The sequence below is a fragment of the Cydia amplana genome, chromosome 5 (assembly GCF_948474715.1).
Source record: "Cydia amplana chromosome 5, ilCydAmpl1.1, whole genome shotgun sequence".
NCBI lineage: Eukaryota > Metazoa > Arthropoda > Insecta > Lepidoptera > Tortricidae > Cydia > Cydia amplana.
In genome coordinates, this window is record NC_086073.1 from 11,631,652 (window position 1) to 11,651,253 (window position 19,602).

The following is a 19,602-nucleotide window of genomic DNA, read 5'->3' on the forward strand; positions in this document are numbered from 1 at the left end:
CTACAAATGGGAATGTCAAGGTTGCGTACAACTTTACACAGACTTAATGGTGTTTCATATAATTAAGTAGGTTATTTAAATTAATGATGATGAGTCCATTTAAGCAGGTGTGTTTTTATGAACCTAATACTTAATAGTCAGACGAGGAAAACTGCTGTTAATATTACATATGCTGGTAGGCAATTGGCAAAATTCAAGACCAATTACAGAAATTCCAAAATTACCTTCTTACTGGAAAATAGTTATTTTCATCACATCAGCTCGGAAAGGCTCTCTTTATTCTTCAAAAACATCTACGTTGTATAAATATTCTCCACAAGAGTGGAAAAGTACTTTGATGCTTTTGATTTGTTTCCTCCAGCCTGTTGGCTGGTTGGATGGTTTTGAATGGTTTTAAATATTTATTGGCATTAATATGGATTAAATTAGTAATGTTTCACAACTAGTATTTCCCGCGCGTTTGTGTGGTAATTTTTTTTGTGTTTCACTTAGAAGTAAAGTTTGCTGAAACCTTCGCAACACTCGACATTCCACTTTTCCCAATTTTGGAATCTTTCGTAAGCTCGGGTATCAATTCTTGTTTTGTTTTTGTAAGTAGCTTCGTAGTCATAAATTCAATTTTGAACATAATCTAAGAGGAAAAATGAAATAGAATTTTATTTTGTATTTTATATTTTAATTTTTTATCAAACATACTTACATAAGAAAAATCACATAAGTATTAAACGGTCCTATTAAATATTCATGTGAGCTATATTACATATAGTTAGGTAGTAGGTACACTTACACTACGAACGGGATTATGACCCGGTACACTTCGACTTTACATGAAAACATACTCAAAGCTTAAACATATTGGAGTACCATTCCGTGAAAATTATGTTGTCATTTTGGCTCTGACTTAGAATATGTTATCCATGCAATTTCCACTTTCAATTGAATATGAACTAATTTAGAGCGCGTGGGCTCGAGATCGTCTCAACTCTAGTAATGGCCGTCTCCCGTGGGGTCATTGAGCCAGGGGTAGTTGACGGGGCACCGCACGCACGTCTGCAGGTTGATGGTCTCGCCGGGTACCTCCTTTGACGTTAGCTTGCACGAGTGTGGCACCCAGCATGAGGGGATGCCCTCCACCGCACACTTTTCCCTCCACGGCTCGAAGTTCTTAGCTTCGGTGACCGTCCTAGGATTCTGGATCCATTGGATAACTTGAGTCATGGTAACGAAGTATACGTCACTATGACTTTGGAGAACTTCGTCGATCCAGTAGAGGAAAGCTTCCAAAAATTCGGGATTATTCTTCAACCACGCAGCGTGGAAATAAAGACCCAACGGAGCACGGTTTTGGTCGTAATGGCGGTCAAAGTTGTGATTGAGGAAGTTGTAGAACTGATCTCCGGTTAGAATATTGGAACAGGAGTCTACCATAGCGCAACCAGGTAGGTATTCGTCGTTGGTGGGGTCTTCGCGACGGTCCAATTCGTTCATGACCATTTCCCAGACGGCGTGGCTTCTGGTAGGGCAGCTCTGTAGGTTACCATGGCAGCGGTGAGGCATGCGGAAGTACATGGTGTACGGCCATAGAGGTGGGTTGGAGAGTGGCGCAGTGATCGTACTGTCGTACAAGAAAGCTTGTTCTTCCATCATGGTAAATTGGTTGTTACCGCCGACGCGGAGGTAGGGGGCGCGGACACCGACTACGCTGTTGTCTGTCACGTTGGCGTACTTCTCAATGATGACCCTCATGCCAGCCATTTCCTTGCCCCAGTCATCGACCGTGGCATTGCTCCAGAAACGCTCATCATCGTTATGCCTAGGAAAAAATAATATGATATAGCGGCTAATCTAATGGAAATATCAATGGAGGTAATCTAGCGACGAAAATTTAGTTTTTGAAATAATCTTAGTTCGATTAAACTAAACAAACTAAAAAAACTAAGTGAACTTACGTGATTGAGTGCACGGCAATCTCGTGTCCCTTGCGGTGAGTCTCATGTACTGCAGAGTAGTTGGTGTACTTGTGGGAAACGAAGAACGTGGCTTTGATATCGCAACCGTTGGGGTTCTTGCGCTTGCCATTAAATATTTCTTTGTACAGTTCGATGTTGTTGTTGTTAATGGCGTCATCAAAGGTGATCGTGATCATCTGGGGGACATCACGGGACGGCAGGTCGCCGGGGATTGTGGTGCCGTCCTCCGAACAGAAACAGTCGGGCAGCTGGCACTGGCTCGGGTCGCAAGGCGGAGCCCTGTTCGGATCGTTGTCGATATCTACAACAAAACATATAACTGTTAGGTACCTACTTACACTGTTTTGTAATTTTATTTCAACGCAGTCGCAACGGTCAATTTGCAAGTCAGATCTTAATTAAACCGGTATGTTATACAAGATCATATTTTACAGATTTAGGTTTAGACTGTTTAATTGGCTTAAGAATTATAGGCCATGTTAATCCACTGTTAATTTACATATAACTAATATACCTAAGTAAGTAAATAAAGTATTTGCCTATATAAATGTGAGTTCAGTTGGTTTAGACATAACATTTAAATTTTTTAACATTTAAAGATGCAGTCATCATTTAACATTTAAAGATGCAGTCGGCGTGAGCGTACCTAGTGTAAACTTGTATGAGTATCGGATCGAGAGTCGGAACCAGTATGGGTACTTTCGCTTGATCAAATCACTCGCTGACACCCGATTGGATTTCACTTTTTGATTCGGTTATATGCTAGTTGATTAATTGCAATAAAATTTAAATACTGTCTAAGTTTAAGGTGTATTGGGGTTATTCCATAATCGGAATAGTTCCAAGATTTCAAAACCTCTTCAAAATCTTCTAAGACAGTGTTTACGCCATGGTCACTATGATCACTATTTTTAAAAAGTACAGTAATTTCATAAAACGTTTATCAATAAATCTAATTAAAAAACAATTGCCGCATAGGTTTTAAGAAAAAATAATAACTTCCGAGTTCCGAATCCAAAATATTAGTCTAAACTCGTCCAAAAATCTATCGGAATAACGGTGACACACAGTCTTGTGTGATTTGTGCAAAATAGAGGTTGAACAATAATTCGTGTTTGATTTAGTTAACAATTTTTACACAAGCGATTTGTTTAATTCTTTTATTAAAATACAAAAGAAAGAGATCGCGCGGACTGGTTCCAGCAACCTTGGAGCGCGACAAGAGTCAGCGCTTTGTTGTGATGTAAGCCCGTTTAAGTAGAACCTGCTTTTCCCAGAACGCCTGCATTTAAATGTATTGCGGTCATGCTGAAGCGAAGGATACTCATTCCAAAAACTCGTGGGGTAAAATGAAACACGTGAATCATTGGCTGATAATAAACCGCCCGTTAACATCTTAAATCCAATATGAATAAAATAACACCCCATTTGCTTAAGGTATATTACGACATGGCAGTGAGATGTTTTTTTAGGCCAAGTGATTGGCATTCCGGGCAGGTCGGTCGTCACGCCTTACGGGCTAGTTTTTATGTATTTGTAAAGTAGCTATGTTTGTTTTAGATTTGTTTGCATAAAATTAATGTACGGTAAAAGATATTAACTTACAATAAAATATTTTGCTTATTTTAGTAAAAGCAAACCGGGTCCGTTATTAGACCGCTATGTTATGTTATGTATACCTATTTAGAACAAAACTTGGCAAAATGTTGTTGAATAGATAGGTAAGTATACGTACTTATGCACTCTAGAACTACACTACATATTGCATATATGTATTGCACAGCACAGTCATAATCTTAACTAAATATGTGGTATAAAATAGGTGCTGAAACGAAGGTGTTCTCCTACTTTATGAAAACTTATCAACACAGTGAACTGTGCTGTGTCATGACATGACTTAAAAACCAGCTGGATTTGTAACAGGGTTTTTAGAAACCTACAATATGTAATTGATTTCTACACGTAGGTAGGTACTTACCTAAAATTATAATAGCGGGCTGTTGTAACAGCCGGCAGCTGCAGGAAATGAGAGTCGTAAGGTCATCACGGTTATTATACTAATTCATATATGGAAGTAGCTGGAGCTTATGTTGATATCACATTGATATATATGGCTAGTTGGCTGCATCCTGAATATGACTGGCGCCGCTTGGACGGGTAGACTGTGTTTAAACTTACCACAACTGTTTTCGTCGGATCCATCGGCGCAGTCTTTCTCGCCATTGCAGAATAGACCGCGTTCAATGCAGGTGCCATCTCCGCAGGCCAGAAATCCGTCCTGGCAGAGAGGCTCCTCTGTGTACAACAAAGGCTTGATTTTGCGCTCCTTGTTCTTCAGTTTGCAATTCTTAACGGCATCCTTCCAGTCACAAGTTTGCTTCTCGATATCGAAGAATAGACCAGCCGGGCAACGGATAGCTTGAATGCCCTACGATTAAATATAATTATCATTAAGGCTCTATAACATTGCAAGTTATTATTTATAAATATAATTGATCGATTAATGAAGCATAACATTTTCAATAAGTAAGTATAGTAAATCGTTTCGATAAACACTTGCGGAATGTGAACGGATGCGTAACTGAGAATGTTACGCATGTCAAGGGCAAGAGAATTCTAAGTATAAATGAATAAAAAGTCTTTGAGTGAAAATAAACTATAACAACGTTTAAAACTATGATTGGATTAAATAAAACTATTGAACTGTCTAAGCTAGGTCATCGTCGTGCGTGAGGGAGTGGAGTGTGCGTGTAAAAGTAGTATTTTACTGTTGGCGGTATATGTATATATAGGTACTCACCGAGGCGGTGCACTGGATGACGTCGCGACAGTTGTCGCCCTCGCCGGCCACCAGCCGGAACCACTCGCCGGCGTCCTTGTCCTTGCATAGCTCCTGCTCCAGGCTTTCGTCTTTCTTGACCGTCTCGTCTGCCTGTCGCTTCCATCGGTGCCCGTCGGCAACCGCTGTCCAACAAAATAAATCACATTAAAATCACATTGAAACACGATTTGTTCCAGTTTCGCTTTAGATGATTTCGTGTCCGTAGCGTGCATGCATGTTAGGCGCATTGGTCACCATTACCGAATACCTCCTTCCTAACACACTTACGTTGCATACCTAGTTGCAATCGATTGCAAATTACTATTACACACGAATAATGCAGCTTGAACAAAGCGAGTATTGACATTTCATTTACTGTTTTTATTCGTTTTAGAACTAAAATGTCACTTGGAAGCGTAAAATGTCAAAGGTAGTGAGCGTACGTGACCTTTGACTGGCATCGAAATGTCAGCGCTTGGGCAAGCGACAAGGACGACTCTTTCTGAGTTCTTCTCGTTATAACAAATGGTAAGATTATGTATGACATTTGGTGCCTTTGTGCGGTTGTCGACTGACGAAATGTTGAGAATGCTGTTTAAAAATCAATAGATTAGTTGATATCCTTGAGCTTTTCATCAGTTAATATTAATTATCTAGGAAAAGATTAAAGTCTGTAGCGTGGAGCACAATTAATGTCTATCAAATTGATTTAATTATTTGCTTACCGCAAAAACAAATTGGTACTATTTACACAACAGCACTATGCAAAACCAATAAAACCTTGTTCCCACATTCCATTTTATTCTACTAAGAGACGCAGTTTTTATCAATTAAAACTCACCGAGGCGTTTGCTAATAGGCAATAAGAAAAATCGATATGGGGCGTGCGTGCACGTAACACGAGGAAACTACGCTCTCGCAATATTATCTAACTGTCTCGCTTGCGAGAGCGTCTAGCCGCGTCGCGCTGCGCCCGCAGCCCAGCCCAGCCCTAGCGACACCCAGAAGCCAGCTCTAAACACAAAATTTGCTTCGTACTTTTTTAAGTACATGTAGCTTTCCTTACAAAATAGTCGTCGTAATGATAAGTGACGTATTCTATTTATGATTTTACGACCGCTGACTTTGTCAATCTTAAACGGACTATTCCCGACCCGGACCACATAACTAACTCAGCGTATAATTTTGTTGCAGCCAGCAAACCTTTACCTATATATGTGAATTATTTACTGAGTCTTCAGCCATATCGTTTATCAACTGTTACGTGATTTCAGTAAGCTCCAGCGATAGATGTTAAGCCCCGTCTCCATATCGCGCGGCAAACCATCGAACATTGGCTCGCGCGGCAGCCGCGCGCAATGGATACCGGGCGCATCGAGTTGGCTCGCGCGGCAGCCCGGTATCCATTGCGCGCGGCTGCTGCGCGAGCCAATGTTCGATGGTTTGCCGCGCGATATGGAGACGGGGCTTAACAACATATAGCATTGTCCGCCGCGAGTATTCTTTCGAGCACCGAATTCCGGATACCTACATCTTATAATATTTAAAACCTTCGCGTTTTGAACACATATTAACTCACATTTATAGACGGGTCTAACGCCCAAACCTTTCTTGGGGATGTCTACCCCAAACTTCACACTTTTCGTCGGGTAGTTGCACAAATCTCTGTTTTGACATTTTGCTGGGACATCAGTTAGCCGCGACCATGACCAGTGAAACCTGTGTCGAAACGTCGGTAAATAAAGGTAATTGAATAAATTTCGTGTACCTACATCTTCATTAGTAGCGGGCATAGAACAGTGTTGCTCCGCGCTCGCGCAGCATTGTGTAGGTTGCCCCCCGACCCTAGCACAGCTCGATTGCTCACTCGATTAGTACATGAGGCTTTATTCTTGCATGCTTAATATCTCTTTGTTCCTATATTTATTGCTGGTTCATGTTGCAATGTGTGTAGTTATGTCAGTTTTCTTGTGCCCATAACCTGTAGTAAGTAGGTAGTAACTGCAGTTCGCTGTCCCAATCATATTTCTTCAATAAATTTCGAACACAAATTAGAGAACTTGAGAAAACGTTATATAATTACATATTTATGTAATTACCTATATCTGAGGAATTTAAAATTCACGACACGATAATCGTGTCAAATGAACACGCTACTTATGAGATTTTTTTTAATCATAATGATATGTAGGTAGGTAAACATGTAGGTAAATTTGAGCTAACATCCATCAGATTGTATAAATATGTTTACATAATTTTATACACATAGTTAAAACTGCATAGGTTATGAGTTGCCGTCCGAAATGTGATAAAAAAAACTTGTTTTCTTTGACCCGGATCTACCACGTGCTAAGCAACTTTGACTTGTTGATTATGATCTCTTGACATTCACCCTTTAATATTAATGAATAATAAATTTAATTCTGTAGCTATTAGTTGAAAATTTCAAAATGATATTATACCATATTATTATCAAAACTATAGAGTATTAAAAAAAAAAATGTCTTGAGCAGGAAAGTATATAATCTTATAAAAAGGGAATCTATCAATGAAAAATAGTATTTTAAACGGAAAATCATCCTATCATATCCTATGGGATATTCATCTACGCTTTAAACTCAACAATGAAGAACCAATGAGCAAATAATTAATGTAGAATAGCGTCCGCATAGAAACAGCACGCGCGTTGAAGTCTTTTATTCTATAAGTTTTTTTATGCACAGTTATGCAAACGAAACGGTGATTGTGTCTTTAGTAAAATTCATAGTGATAACTAGTAATCTATCTAATCTAATACCTTTAAACGAGCTATTCTTGTTTATTTATATATTTCGGGGATCTCGGAAACGGCTCTAACGATTTCGATGAGATTTACTATATGGGGGTTTTCGAGGGCGAACAATCGATCTAGCTAGGTCTTATCTCTGAGAAAACGCGCATTTTGAGTTTTTATATGTTTTGTCTCCCAGATATTAAGTTTTTATTGTCATTATATGGTTGTGGTGGTTGTATATGTTTACACATGTTCACAAATGTGAAATATCATCTTGCAAGACAAATTTACTTTGTACTTAATTAAGTACTGAAAATATCACCTTTATTATAATATCAAAGTTAAAAAAAAAGGCAAACAACAACAGTAAACAAATTATGTGTGATACACCCATTGCGTCCCTTCGCATAACACGTAACACGAGAGGCAGTCGATCAATAATTACTGTATTTTCATTCATTCCGCAAGTCACTAACAAGAATCGAAGCGCTGAAGTAGAAAAAGTAGATAATATATGTAGGTTCGTATAACTGAGTGGCTTGATTACGTTGCGCAATGTGTAATATGTAGAGCGTAAAAAAACGGAGGGTTAGGTTTCTCGTGGTCGCGAGCGAACGAGCGCGGCGCGGCCATTGGCCATATAATATCTAAGGACGGGCTAATGGGGCACTAAACATCGTACTAGTTCAGCGGTGCTACCCACGAATAGCCAATCGTGCAGTCTAACGCGACTAGTTGCGACCAATAGCGCGCGTAATGCGAACTCGTCAACCAATCGCGCGCGTGATGCGAACTCATCAACCAATCGCGTTGTAGCAATTTCACACCGCTGTACTGGCCCCTGTCATGCCTCATTATTGTTGCCCGTAAAGCCAATCCCTAGATATCTATGTCAATGGAAAAGACAGACAAGGAGAGCGGACCCCAGATGATGGGAAAAAAGCTTAGGAGAAGAAGAATGGGCGCGGCGCTGCGCGGGCGCTATCACGCGCACCGCGCTTCTCTTGTTTCCGTACCTATAGGTATACTTACTTAGGATTTTAAAACTACTTTTTATTTATTTACTTACTTAGTGTATATTGTTTCTATGTTTATTAAACAAAAATGTTAATTTCTTTGCGAATAAATAGCAATATTTTTTTATAATATAATAATAGGTAATTGTTCTTATTCTGTTAGTGACTTACAAGAAGTCGGTAGATAAATTTCACATAAACACATAGTCCAGAAACCTCAAAACCAGGAATTAAACTGAAATGTCGCTTATTTAAAACAAATCTGTGTTATTTGTCAATGAGCAGGCCCGGCCCGAACAAGGTGCCACGAATTATGTAAATACTATAAATAGCCAAGATTGATCTAATAGCACCGGTTTATCCATACATTTAGGTAAATTGCTTCAGATTTACCATGTTTAGATAATTATTGCAAATTCATAGTATTTTTAACATAGCAGTTTTTTTCAGTTGCAGCTGTCATCTGCATACAATTTATAACCTTCAGACTTAAAATATGTACTGAGATGACAGCTGTCACTGTACTCAAACTTCGAAAAATACATAACATGTATAAGTATAATTTTAAAATGAATAATCCCCTACAAACAATAACAATCATCATCTTCCTCGCGTTGTCCCGGCATTTTTGCCACGGCTCATGGGAGCCTGGGGTCCGCTTGGCAACTAATCCCAGTAATTGGCGTGGGCACTAGTTTTTTACGAAAGCGACTGCCATCTGACCTTCCAACCCAGAGGGTAAACTAGGCCCGTATTGGGATTAGTCCGGTTTCCTCACGATGTTTTCCTTCACCGAAAAGCGACTGGTAAACATCAAATGATATTTCGTACATAAGTTCCGAAAAACTCATTGGTACGAGCCGGGGTTCGAACCCGCGACCTCCGGATTGCAAGTCGCACGCTCTTACCGCTAGGCCACCAGCGCTTCGTTCGCCCTACAAACAATAACAATATAATAACGTTTCTGTTGTTGTTAGATTACATAGTTTTACAGGAGTACGAGGGTCAATTTCTGAACACGATTTTTTTTCTGTCCGTGATGAAAATCGCGGGTTAGCATCAGATAATACTTACCATTTTTTTTTTACATAAAGAAGTCACACTTTCACACCGAGTTCCATATGAATTCACTGATTAATGGGTTTTTAGAGTACACTTAAAAATACCTAAAGGCTCAAATTACTGCTCCCGTGCCCTGTCCGGAATCTACTTTTGAGCATAATGAAAAATCCTACGAAAAATTCTACATTAGTATCACTAATTTAGTGTCAAATACTTAAACTAGATGATATTTACTATCACTGAGCACATACACTATTAACTTCATTGTGGTAAATAACTCGTGATCGATGTTTAAATTTTGTCCGAGCGCGCGAGTACAATTTCGTCGGCAAAACTCAAAGGGCTCTGACAGCCGACGTCTGTATTTGAACCGCCTCGTGTCCCGCCTCACCTGTACTGGCAGTATTCGGCTGTCTTTCAAAGCAAACGGATGTACGTCAAGCCGTGGCGTGTTCGAGCAAATCGCGTAAGTATTTCGGAATCCGGGTGGGCGACAATTTTTTTCTAATTTCGATGCCCCTTATAAATTTTATTTTCCACATAGCTTTTCAATAACAATTGTCATATTTAGGAGCCCTGTATGTATCTTTATGTAAGCGATAACATAACAGTTTGGTCAAACACGATTTAAATTTTTGGCGAATTTTTTTATTACGAATTCTAATTTCCGTGCCCTAATTCCCATAGCAAATTTACCTAAAACAGCTGATTAAGTGGCACGGGAATTAGAAAGTATTACATTTATTGTCAACAAATCTTTTATTGGGGGCACTTTAAGTTAATTGGCAATGTTTACGTCATATTATTATTACATTTATATATATTGGCATTGAATATATATTATATGTAATAATAATATGACGTATATCTTTCTATTTTGCATTTAAGGAAATCTTAAAGAATGCACAATAATCTGTGAACGGTTTTTTAGTATAAGTACTATGTACATACAAGGTGGACCCGAATAACCCGGGCAATTTTAATACGTAAGGTAAGGTGGGGTAAGACGACACCGGGGTAAGACTATCACTTGTATGGAATCCTTGTACTGTTAGTCTTGCCCCACCTTACCTTATTCATTGATCATATTATAACATTAAAATATTATATAAACATAAAACTATTTCTGGAATTATTACATATTATAATACCTGTACCTAAGGTTACATGAAACAAAATGAATCAAATTTGCAATGTTTTTTTTTTGTAAATTTGACAGCTGACAGCGTATACCGTATAAAGTTTAAATATCTGGGAGACCGAGCTTTGATTGGAAAACATATACCTACCTAAAAACTCAAAAATGCGCGTTTTCCCAGAGATAACACCTAGCTAGATCGATTTTTCACCCCAGAAAACCCTCATATATGATCAAATTTCATTCGAAATCGTTAGAGCCGTTTCCGAGATCCCCGAAATATATACAAGAATTGCTCGTTTAATAGATTAGTTGTTATAAATTAGCTTTTCTAATACAAGAAAAATTAAATATATATCCTATTCTTACTATATTATAAATGCGAAAGTATCTGTCTGTCTGTCTGTTATCTCGTCACGCTTAAACCGCTGAACCAATATCATCTTGATGATATTTGGCATGGAGTTAGTTTGAGGCCCGGGGAAGGACAAAGGATCTGGGGGCACGGCAGTGCCGCCGCCAAGTCGAGCAAAACAAAGTGGCACGGCCGTACCATCAAATCTCAATAACATTCTATCAAAATAACATTTAATGCACTTTACAATCCCTTAGTTTTGTCACTGACACAATCACTCACGATCATCATTATTCTAAGGTACTTCTAGCATACCCAAATTTGAAACGTAATTTGGTTTTAGCTTTTTAAGCCAATAAAAATCTAATAATACTGCAATATTAGTCAAGTTCTAAAGATCTAATAACTGCATAAATAAGTTTGTAATCCCATAGAAATATATGCGATAACAACGTTACCTTTTAGTTCTTACAATTAGTAGGGAAAGTAAAGGTACACTATAATGTACGATGTGAGTATGAATAAAGATGTGTATAGTTATGATATGTGTATACATAGTATCAGTATGGTATGGGTATGATTACCTGAAAAGAAGGACAGCCTACAAAAAGAGATGGGATCGTATCAAAAACATTACATGTAAAAAGATGCAAGTCTCGCAACGCAGTTCTTCTACTACAAAAAAGTTTTGAGATGTAATGGGAAACCAAGTCGGTTATTTTAGTCAGTGCCAGGGGGTATTAAAATCGTAATACTATTAGATACCTTATTAGGGGTCCGTAGCCAAATGGCAAAAAACGGAATCCTTATGGATTCGTCATGTCTGTCTGTCTGTGATAGTCTTACCCCACCTTACCTCATATGTGGTCAAACAATTTTTTGTGTTATGAATTTATGAAGGCAGCATATTCGATTTCTTCAGATTAACTTACACAATAACTTCTTCTCACTGTGCACCTATTTACTTATTTCTTAGTATCATTTCCTATACGGCCATATACCAGATCATACACCTTGTACCTATTTACATGCAGATACATAATGACACTTTTTAATTTAATGAATAGTTTTGTATGTATGTATGTATGTATGTAAGTAGGTATTGTTTTGAAATATGTACATTTTACTAAGAAAGAGAGATTAGTTGCCATTAAAATCAAGGAAACGATTAGTCAAATACGTAGTTTTTAGTGTATCATACTTTCGTAGATTAGTCGTCCGAAACTAAAATTAAAGAAGGTAAATATGTTCGATGCCGCTTCAGTATGGTTAAAGTATATTATTGTAGATTAAAATATACATAAATAATAGTTTTAACTACCAAAATAAGTTAAGAAAACAATTCCTGTGCCATGTTCTAATTTCCGTGCTAGTAAAATCTAATTCCCATGGACACACTAATTCCCGTGCCCTGACCAAAATTTTAAATTGAAATAACTTTTATAGTTTTATGAATATTTTTACCCCATAAGAAAATTAATGTTTATTATATTTTTGATCAAATTATCAGCATATTTTTTTTTGTGTAATGTTAGTATTTCAAAATTCCATGGGAATTAGACAAAAATGCTCGTTTGGTGAAATTGACCCACGAGTTTTAGTTTTAGGCTATCCAAATTTGTGGTTTGCTACTTTTATCTTTGACTAATTTATTTTGCTGCACACCGCAAATAAGAATATTTGTTTTAGCATAGCAAAGCCTTCATGCGAGTTGAAACTACATCTGTAGGACATCACATATACCATCCCTGTAACGTTTAAGAGACAAATGGTATATGTACACAAATAAATAACCGCTCGGGGTCACAACCCTAAACGCGTATATCGTCTCTATTATGGCTCCTCTACACGATGGGCCAGCAGCGCCGGCCACTCCAAGGGACGCAGCCATACGGCAGAATGAGATAGCAATATCACTTGCTCCCTTTAACGCATAAATGCGTCCCTTGGAGTGGCCGGCGCTGGCCCATCGTGTAGAGTCTCGACTGCCAGGGCAGCACCCGCGCACTTGTCCACTTGCGTTGATTTAGTTAGCAAGTGGTAATGATCTAAAGATGTTTAGATACTTTGTCTTGACGTAAATATGAATTGTTGACTGTATTTAAAACTTTTGTGTGAATTCAAAATGAATTCCAAGGTAAGTATCATCTGTTTAACCTTTTAACCGCCAGCAATTTTTGATCGAGCGTGCTCGTGTCGCCACCGACACAGTTATTGTACCACGCAGAGTAAGGTCGGCATAGTTACGGGAGTTATAAATGTGCTGTAAAAACCAAATCAGATCTTTGTCTTATTTATCAGACTGTGGCGAAATGAGCTGGATATGTAATGTCTTATATATCAGACTCTGGCGGTTAAAGGGTTAATCACGTTGACGATAACACACATTAACATGTTACTTAATTAATAATGTATGAATATAAGGTAATCCTAAAAAGGTTTGACATTTGACTTAGACACGGTATAAATAATGATAGCGGAATATTTCTAGTTTCGCCTCATCAACATAATGTTGCAGGTCAAAGAGTTAGTTAATAGAGATTGATAAGTCATAGGTATATCGCTGCAATGGTTGAGTTGCACTTTAGAGATAGGCGTGATGAGACCTTTAGCAGTTAAATAGATGTTTTAATGGCGGGTCTCGGGTCGTGATAGGGCGGCGCGGGCGCGCCTCGCTTAGGGTTACCAGATCCAAATTTGGAATTTCCTGACAAAATTCCTGATTTGCGAATTTTTTTCCTGACACTCGTATCGGCGGGCGACGGGGGTGTCTAGCCGTATGCGATATCTATGTATTCTTGATAAGTCAATTTGAATAAATTACCTTTTTAGGCACATATTGTTAATTCACTAAAATTCCTGACATTTTCGTATTCCGGCCGCATTCCTGACAAACGGCCAAAATTCCTGACATGTCAGGAAAATTCCTGACGTCTGGTAACCCTAGCCTCGCTGCCGGGCCGCTGCTCGCGCGCACGTGTTGTGAGTAGCGAGTGTTGACAGCGCACCTTCCAGAACCAAGTGAGTACAAATAGACAGTTATGTTATGCGACAGGCGCGGACGTCGACCGAGTGCGTGGCTAGCATACCGCAGTCGACCTTATGAATATTTAGTGCCTCTCTACTTTCCTTTCAAAGGTTCTCCCTTCGAACTCGAGCATTTCACTGATAACAGGAAAATGACGCAAACAAATCGACACATTAGAATACGTGACGGAAGCTTTCAAACAGTCAGTAGAAACACGTGCTCGCGAGAAACTTGACTTTCAAACGCGTGCGGGGAGTGCCACTTGTAAAGAAAGTTGTATTTAGAGAAATTAAAAAAAGATTGAGATAACACACGGTGCTAATCAAGTTAAACATATAACATAATGAATGCGACATTACGAAAATATTTTTTACGAAAAAATCCTTAGTATAAACAAGTCACTTCTCGAATACCCTCTACCTATGCATCCCGGCGTTGTGGTATCTCTATACATAAACTATGACTACAAATCACGTATGAGTATGACTAATATAACTAAGGACATAAAATAAAATACAATCACAAATAACCTGGCTGGGTTGTGATTGCTAGGAAGTAGTGATGTACCGACTATTGATTTGGTCGACTAGCCGACTAGCCGACTAATCGGCGCACGGATGGCCGATTAGTCGACCGACTAGTCGGCTAGTCGGCCGGATCATTAGTTTCGTCTATGTTCGATTCAGATCACCTAAAATAATCGTTTTTTCCCCCTTCGTCGCGCTATTCATCATATTATAGTAACGCTAAAAAAATTAAATAAAGAAAAATAAAAAAATACTAAGGCTATTCATACGACAACTGGACAATCGGACATAATAAAGCGACCACACGGTCAATAATTCGAACAAAAGTTTTCGTAAGCACCCTAAATAGGAATTTGCGTAAAATACGGGAAACTTTATGGTAAATATTTGCTGCTTATTTCTTTTTGTCCTGATTGTCTGTCACTTATAAAGTGCCGACTAATCGGCCATTTTTGCCGACTAGTCGCGGACTAATCGCCGACTACAAATGAAGCCGGATAGTCGGCTTTCCCGACTAGTCGGCGCGGCGACTAGTCGGTACATCCCTATTAGGAAGCTATGATTATACTAGTCGTTCGTTGGTAACGGTTAAGATAATTAATCGTTGCAGTAAATTGTAGATTAATGTATAGGGAGGCTACAATTTAATTTAATCGACGAAGTATAATAGTCGGCTGTGTTATTTTGCAAACATAGGTACAATTAAAGTGCCTTAACATTTTATCTAAAGAAATATGTAGGCTTGCTTCATCTTCAGGTGTAAACTTACAAGTAATAGTTATTTGTTTTACAAGGGGGCAAAGTTGTTGTTTAACCACCCGTGCTAATATTGATACCCGAGCAAGCGAAAGATTCCAAAATTGAACCACAGGCGTAGCGAGTGGTTCGAAAAATGGAATCTTGAGTGTTGCGAGGGTTTCAAAGCACAAGGGTTAAACAAAATTTCCCCCGAGTGAAACACAAAATTTTTCACCACACCAACCCGAAGCAAATATTAAATGTAAAATATCAAACAAAATCAAACCAAATCAAATCCAAATGAATGTTATTGAATATTTATCATCCAAAATCATCATTTAAAAGTCAATTCTACCAGAAAACATAAGAAAACAACTCAAAATTTTCATTTGATTACTTTGCCTCACATGTGAATAAAATGCAACTTTGCTATCAGTTTTTGAAGTGCAAAGTAAGCCTTTCCGAGCTGGTGTGGTAAAAAAATTATTTGATTAGGTTCAGTGGCTGATAAGTAAGGTATTATAAATAATGAACCTAATATATTGATTTAAATTAACACGATTATCACTCATACTTTTATAACAAACCTACCACCACGAACGTAACGTCACGTTCGAAACGTCAGGCCATAAATAAACGTAAGTCTTACGCGATTAAGTCCCGTGGTAGTTATAAAAGTATGAATGAACCTAATATGTGACGTTATCTGTGAAAAGGGACCTTATTGTCGATGGCGCTTACGCCATTGCTCCGATATAAATACAATGCCGCGCGACGCTGTGCAGCGTAAGCGCCATCGACAATAAGGTCCCTTTTCATAGATAATGCCCCATATTAATAAAGAGTAGAAACGTCATAGATGGTCCACGGTCACATATTATCAATATTATCATACTTAAAGGTTCTCAGAGGACCATGGTGAAGCTAGACAACAACAACAAGAAACAACTAAAGCCTCTACTCCCCATATTGTCCCTATACAAATATAGTTCAATGACCTATCGAATAAATACGTTTTTTGAATACATATGTCTAAAGTTGACTATCGGCCCAATCATAGAGAAAAAAATACATAGAGTGCTCACTCCATACAATTTCAGTGTCTACATCTAGCATCGAGTAGCGGAACTATCAGTACCGCTACTTGACAATAGATGTAGCACCGACCGGAAAGTCTTATCTCAACAGCATAAGACTTTCCGGTCGGTGGCTACATCTATTGTCAAGTAGCAGTACTGATAGTTCCGCTACTCGATGCTAGATGCTAATAGTCTTTTTGGTACTAAAACTGATATGGTATGGAGTAAGCACTCTATGTATTTTTTTCTCTATGGCCCAATATACGAACAATGCTTAAAAGATGACACACCGAGTGGATACTGATCAGTCAGTGTCAAAAGTGACATATCGGTATCGTATCAGTGTGACATTTTATAATCATTGTTCGAATAGGGAATATTACGCGAATGTGTGCGTAGGGGGCGCCACTCCCACAATAAGCTTGGAGGATATAATCAAACGGAGACGCCATGTCTGTAATTTTCTGTACAAAACAGTCTGCCGATTTTTGCGGGGGAGGGGAACGTCAAATGTATGCGTAACATAAAAATAGCCATGTCAGATAAACGTCAGTCCATACATTGTGTATGACCGTTGGCCGCCTATTTTCGACAGAGGGGAAAGCCTGTTAATGGCTACTCCGTTTAGTTGTATCCTCCAAGACAATAAGTGACAATCTAAGGGTCTACCGCAAACGAGAGAGTCGAAATTTTGTTATCTAACCTCTCAAGAGCTCGAATATGCAAGAGTGACACTTGCATATTCGAGCGATAAAGAGGCAGATAGCTGAGTTTCGATTTCGCGTTTTCCAGTAGGCCCATTGTAAACAAACCGCCTTGATGTATCAATGTCATATTTGATTTTCTGTGAAAACTTGTCAAAAAACAGTTTAAGGTACAGTATGTATAAGTTACTCTGGTATACTTAAGTCACTAGTGCTGCACTCTGGCGGAATAACATTGCAGTTTTTTTCTACACGCGATGCTCATATCATCCCGATCAGCCGTAGAGCCATAAACGCCTACGTCGTAGCACGTTACTACGCGTGTAGCATCAACCCTTTTTAAACTTGAGTTGCCGGGTAAAGTAAGATGTTATTGTTACCGGAGATCAATGGAGTTTATTTTTCCCTAGTTAGGTATCCATTATGGTAAAACGTAGTGAATATTTCTACAAGTAGGTACTGTTCATGGAAAACATTTTTAACAATCTTTTATTAGGTCGACCTGTATGTAACTATGTAATGGAATCTAAGGTAACTAATTTAACCATCTTCCAAGGATCGTAGCGTCATGAAAATTGGCAGCTGTATGTAGTTCTGATGACAATACAATAATATGGTACTGTTTAACTGATCTGATGATGGAGACAGGAGGTGGCCATAGGAACTCTGTGATGAAACAACGCAACCTAATTGTGTTAGGGGCTTTTAGAATTGTCTCGATGAGTATTAGTTGTCTGTCGTAAGAAAAGTACAGTCAGCGATAAAAGCTTGTGCCAAAAATGAAATTTTTGCCAAAAACTTATTTATTAAACTTGAGTTGCAGGGTAAAGTAAGATGTTATTGTTACCGGAGATCAATGGAGTTTATTTTACCCTAGTTATATAGGTATCCATTATAGTAAAACGTAGTGAATATTTCTACAAGTAGGTACTGTTCATGGAAAACGTTTTTGATTTAAGAATCTATATTGACAATCAATGTTGTCATGTCAACATTTGTACTCAAAGTTTAATTTCTAATTAGGTTGACATTTACCTACTTACCTAGTTAAGTAGGTAGTTACATTATACCAAGGTTGATTAGTAAGTCAACTTTAGGTTGTTTTGCACTAAGTTGATAACAGGTTTATAATTACGCAAACAATAAACGATCAAGTTAAATTCTAAACGTGATATAGTGTATAGTTTTGACCTAAGAATAAAATGTACATTTTTATGTCCCTCTGTATAAATAAATATCAACTTTTTCTAATAAGTTACATAATAAAAAGATACCGACAACCTGAATGTATGATTAAGTTTCTCACTTTTAGTTTCATATTTTGATTTCAATTCAGATTATGCCCTGCAATAAGTACAAGCAAAATGTTTGCCCTTGTTCCAGGTCATCAGGCCCCACCTAGTATAAAATAAAAGTACGTGTGTTTTGGTGAGCACTGTCAATAGTAGTAGTCGGAGCTTTACAATAGAATTTGATAAATAAGATAAGAACGCTGTTGATGGTGTAATCCGCTCGTGCGGGCGCGAGGGTTGCCGGCGATGCGGCTGCGTGGCGCGCGCGTGACGTCAGCGGCGCGCGCGCGGGCGCAACCCAACGCGGAACGAATGTGAAAGTTCCCGCAGTCCGGCGCAAGCGCACGCCACGCCAGGTGCTAAACAGTTGTTTTACCAAACACTTACTATTGCAAAATATCTAACATTACCCAACTAATACCCTGTTTTGACGCGTACATTCCGAAGTAATTTTTTGCATTTGTGACCTTTCATACGCAACTGTAAAAGGTCCACTGATGTTGTATCTACCAGCATAGATGTCGAGTTATCGTGATTATCTAATGTACTGAATGCTCAACTAATTATATGTTTTGATTTCATAACGTTTTCCCAAATAGCCCATTTAATAATGTTGCTAAGTAATTAAGTTCACTGGTTAATCACACCGGCATCGGCATACCTACATGAGACTAGCACGATAGGTACTTGCAGATGTGAGTCGAGTGTGAATATCCTTGAAGCGCTCGCGACGCGTTGATGTCCTTTAACCGCGCGATGCACGGCTGCATTCGCCAGTAAACTCTGCGGAAACACAGCCTACCTCGCGACGAGTTGGGGTCAATTTCACTGTTCACTTGTGCGACACTGACGCAAGCACTGATTGAGTGTGACGTCGCGTACCCGTGACGTCGCGAGATGGGCGGCGTGTGGAGGCGAAAGGTATAAAGGTTAGGACTCACCGCAGGCGAACAAGAGGCACGCGGCCAGAGTAGCGACACGGGCGGAGCGCGCCATGACGGGATCACAACAGGTCGCTGCGCGGCCGTCGCGCGGTTAAATAGTGGCCTCAATAAGCGCCCCGCGCGCCCCGCTCGCCCACGGTGCGCTTCGCGGTGCC

The 19,602-nt window shown here is 39.0% G+C and overlaps 1 protein-coding gene across 1 annotated transcript; it reads right to left on the reverse strand.

Annotated features, from left to right (window-relative positions):
* Positions 1 to 654: 654 nt before the first annotated feature.
* LOC134648051 (chitin deacetylase 1) lies at positions 655 to 19,602 on the reverse strand. Its single transcript, XM_063502489.1, has 5 exons — positions 19,445 to 19,602; positions 4,771 to 4,934; positions 4,149 to 4,398; positions 1,950 to 2,271; positions 655 to 1,813 (listed from the first exon to the last, which is right to left on the reverse strand). Exons 1-5 carry the CDS (start codon positions 19,497 to 19,499, stop codon positions 985 to 987), a joined length of 1,620 nt encoding a protein of 539 aa, XP_063358559.1. The 5' UTR covers positions 19,500 to 19,602; the 3' UTR covers positions 655 to 984.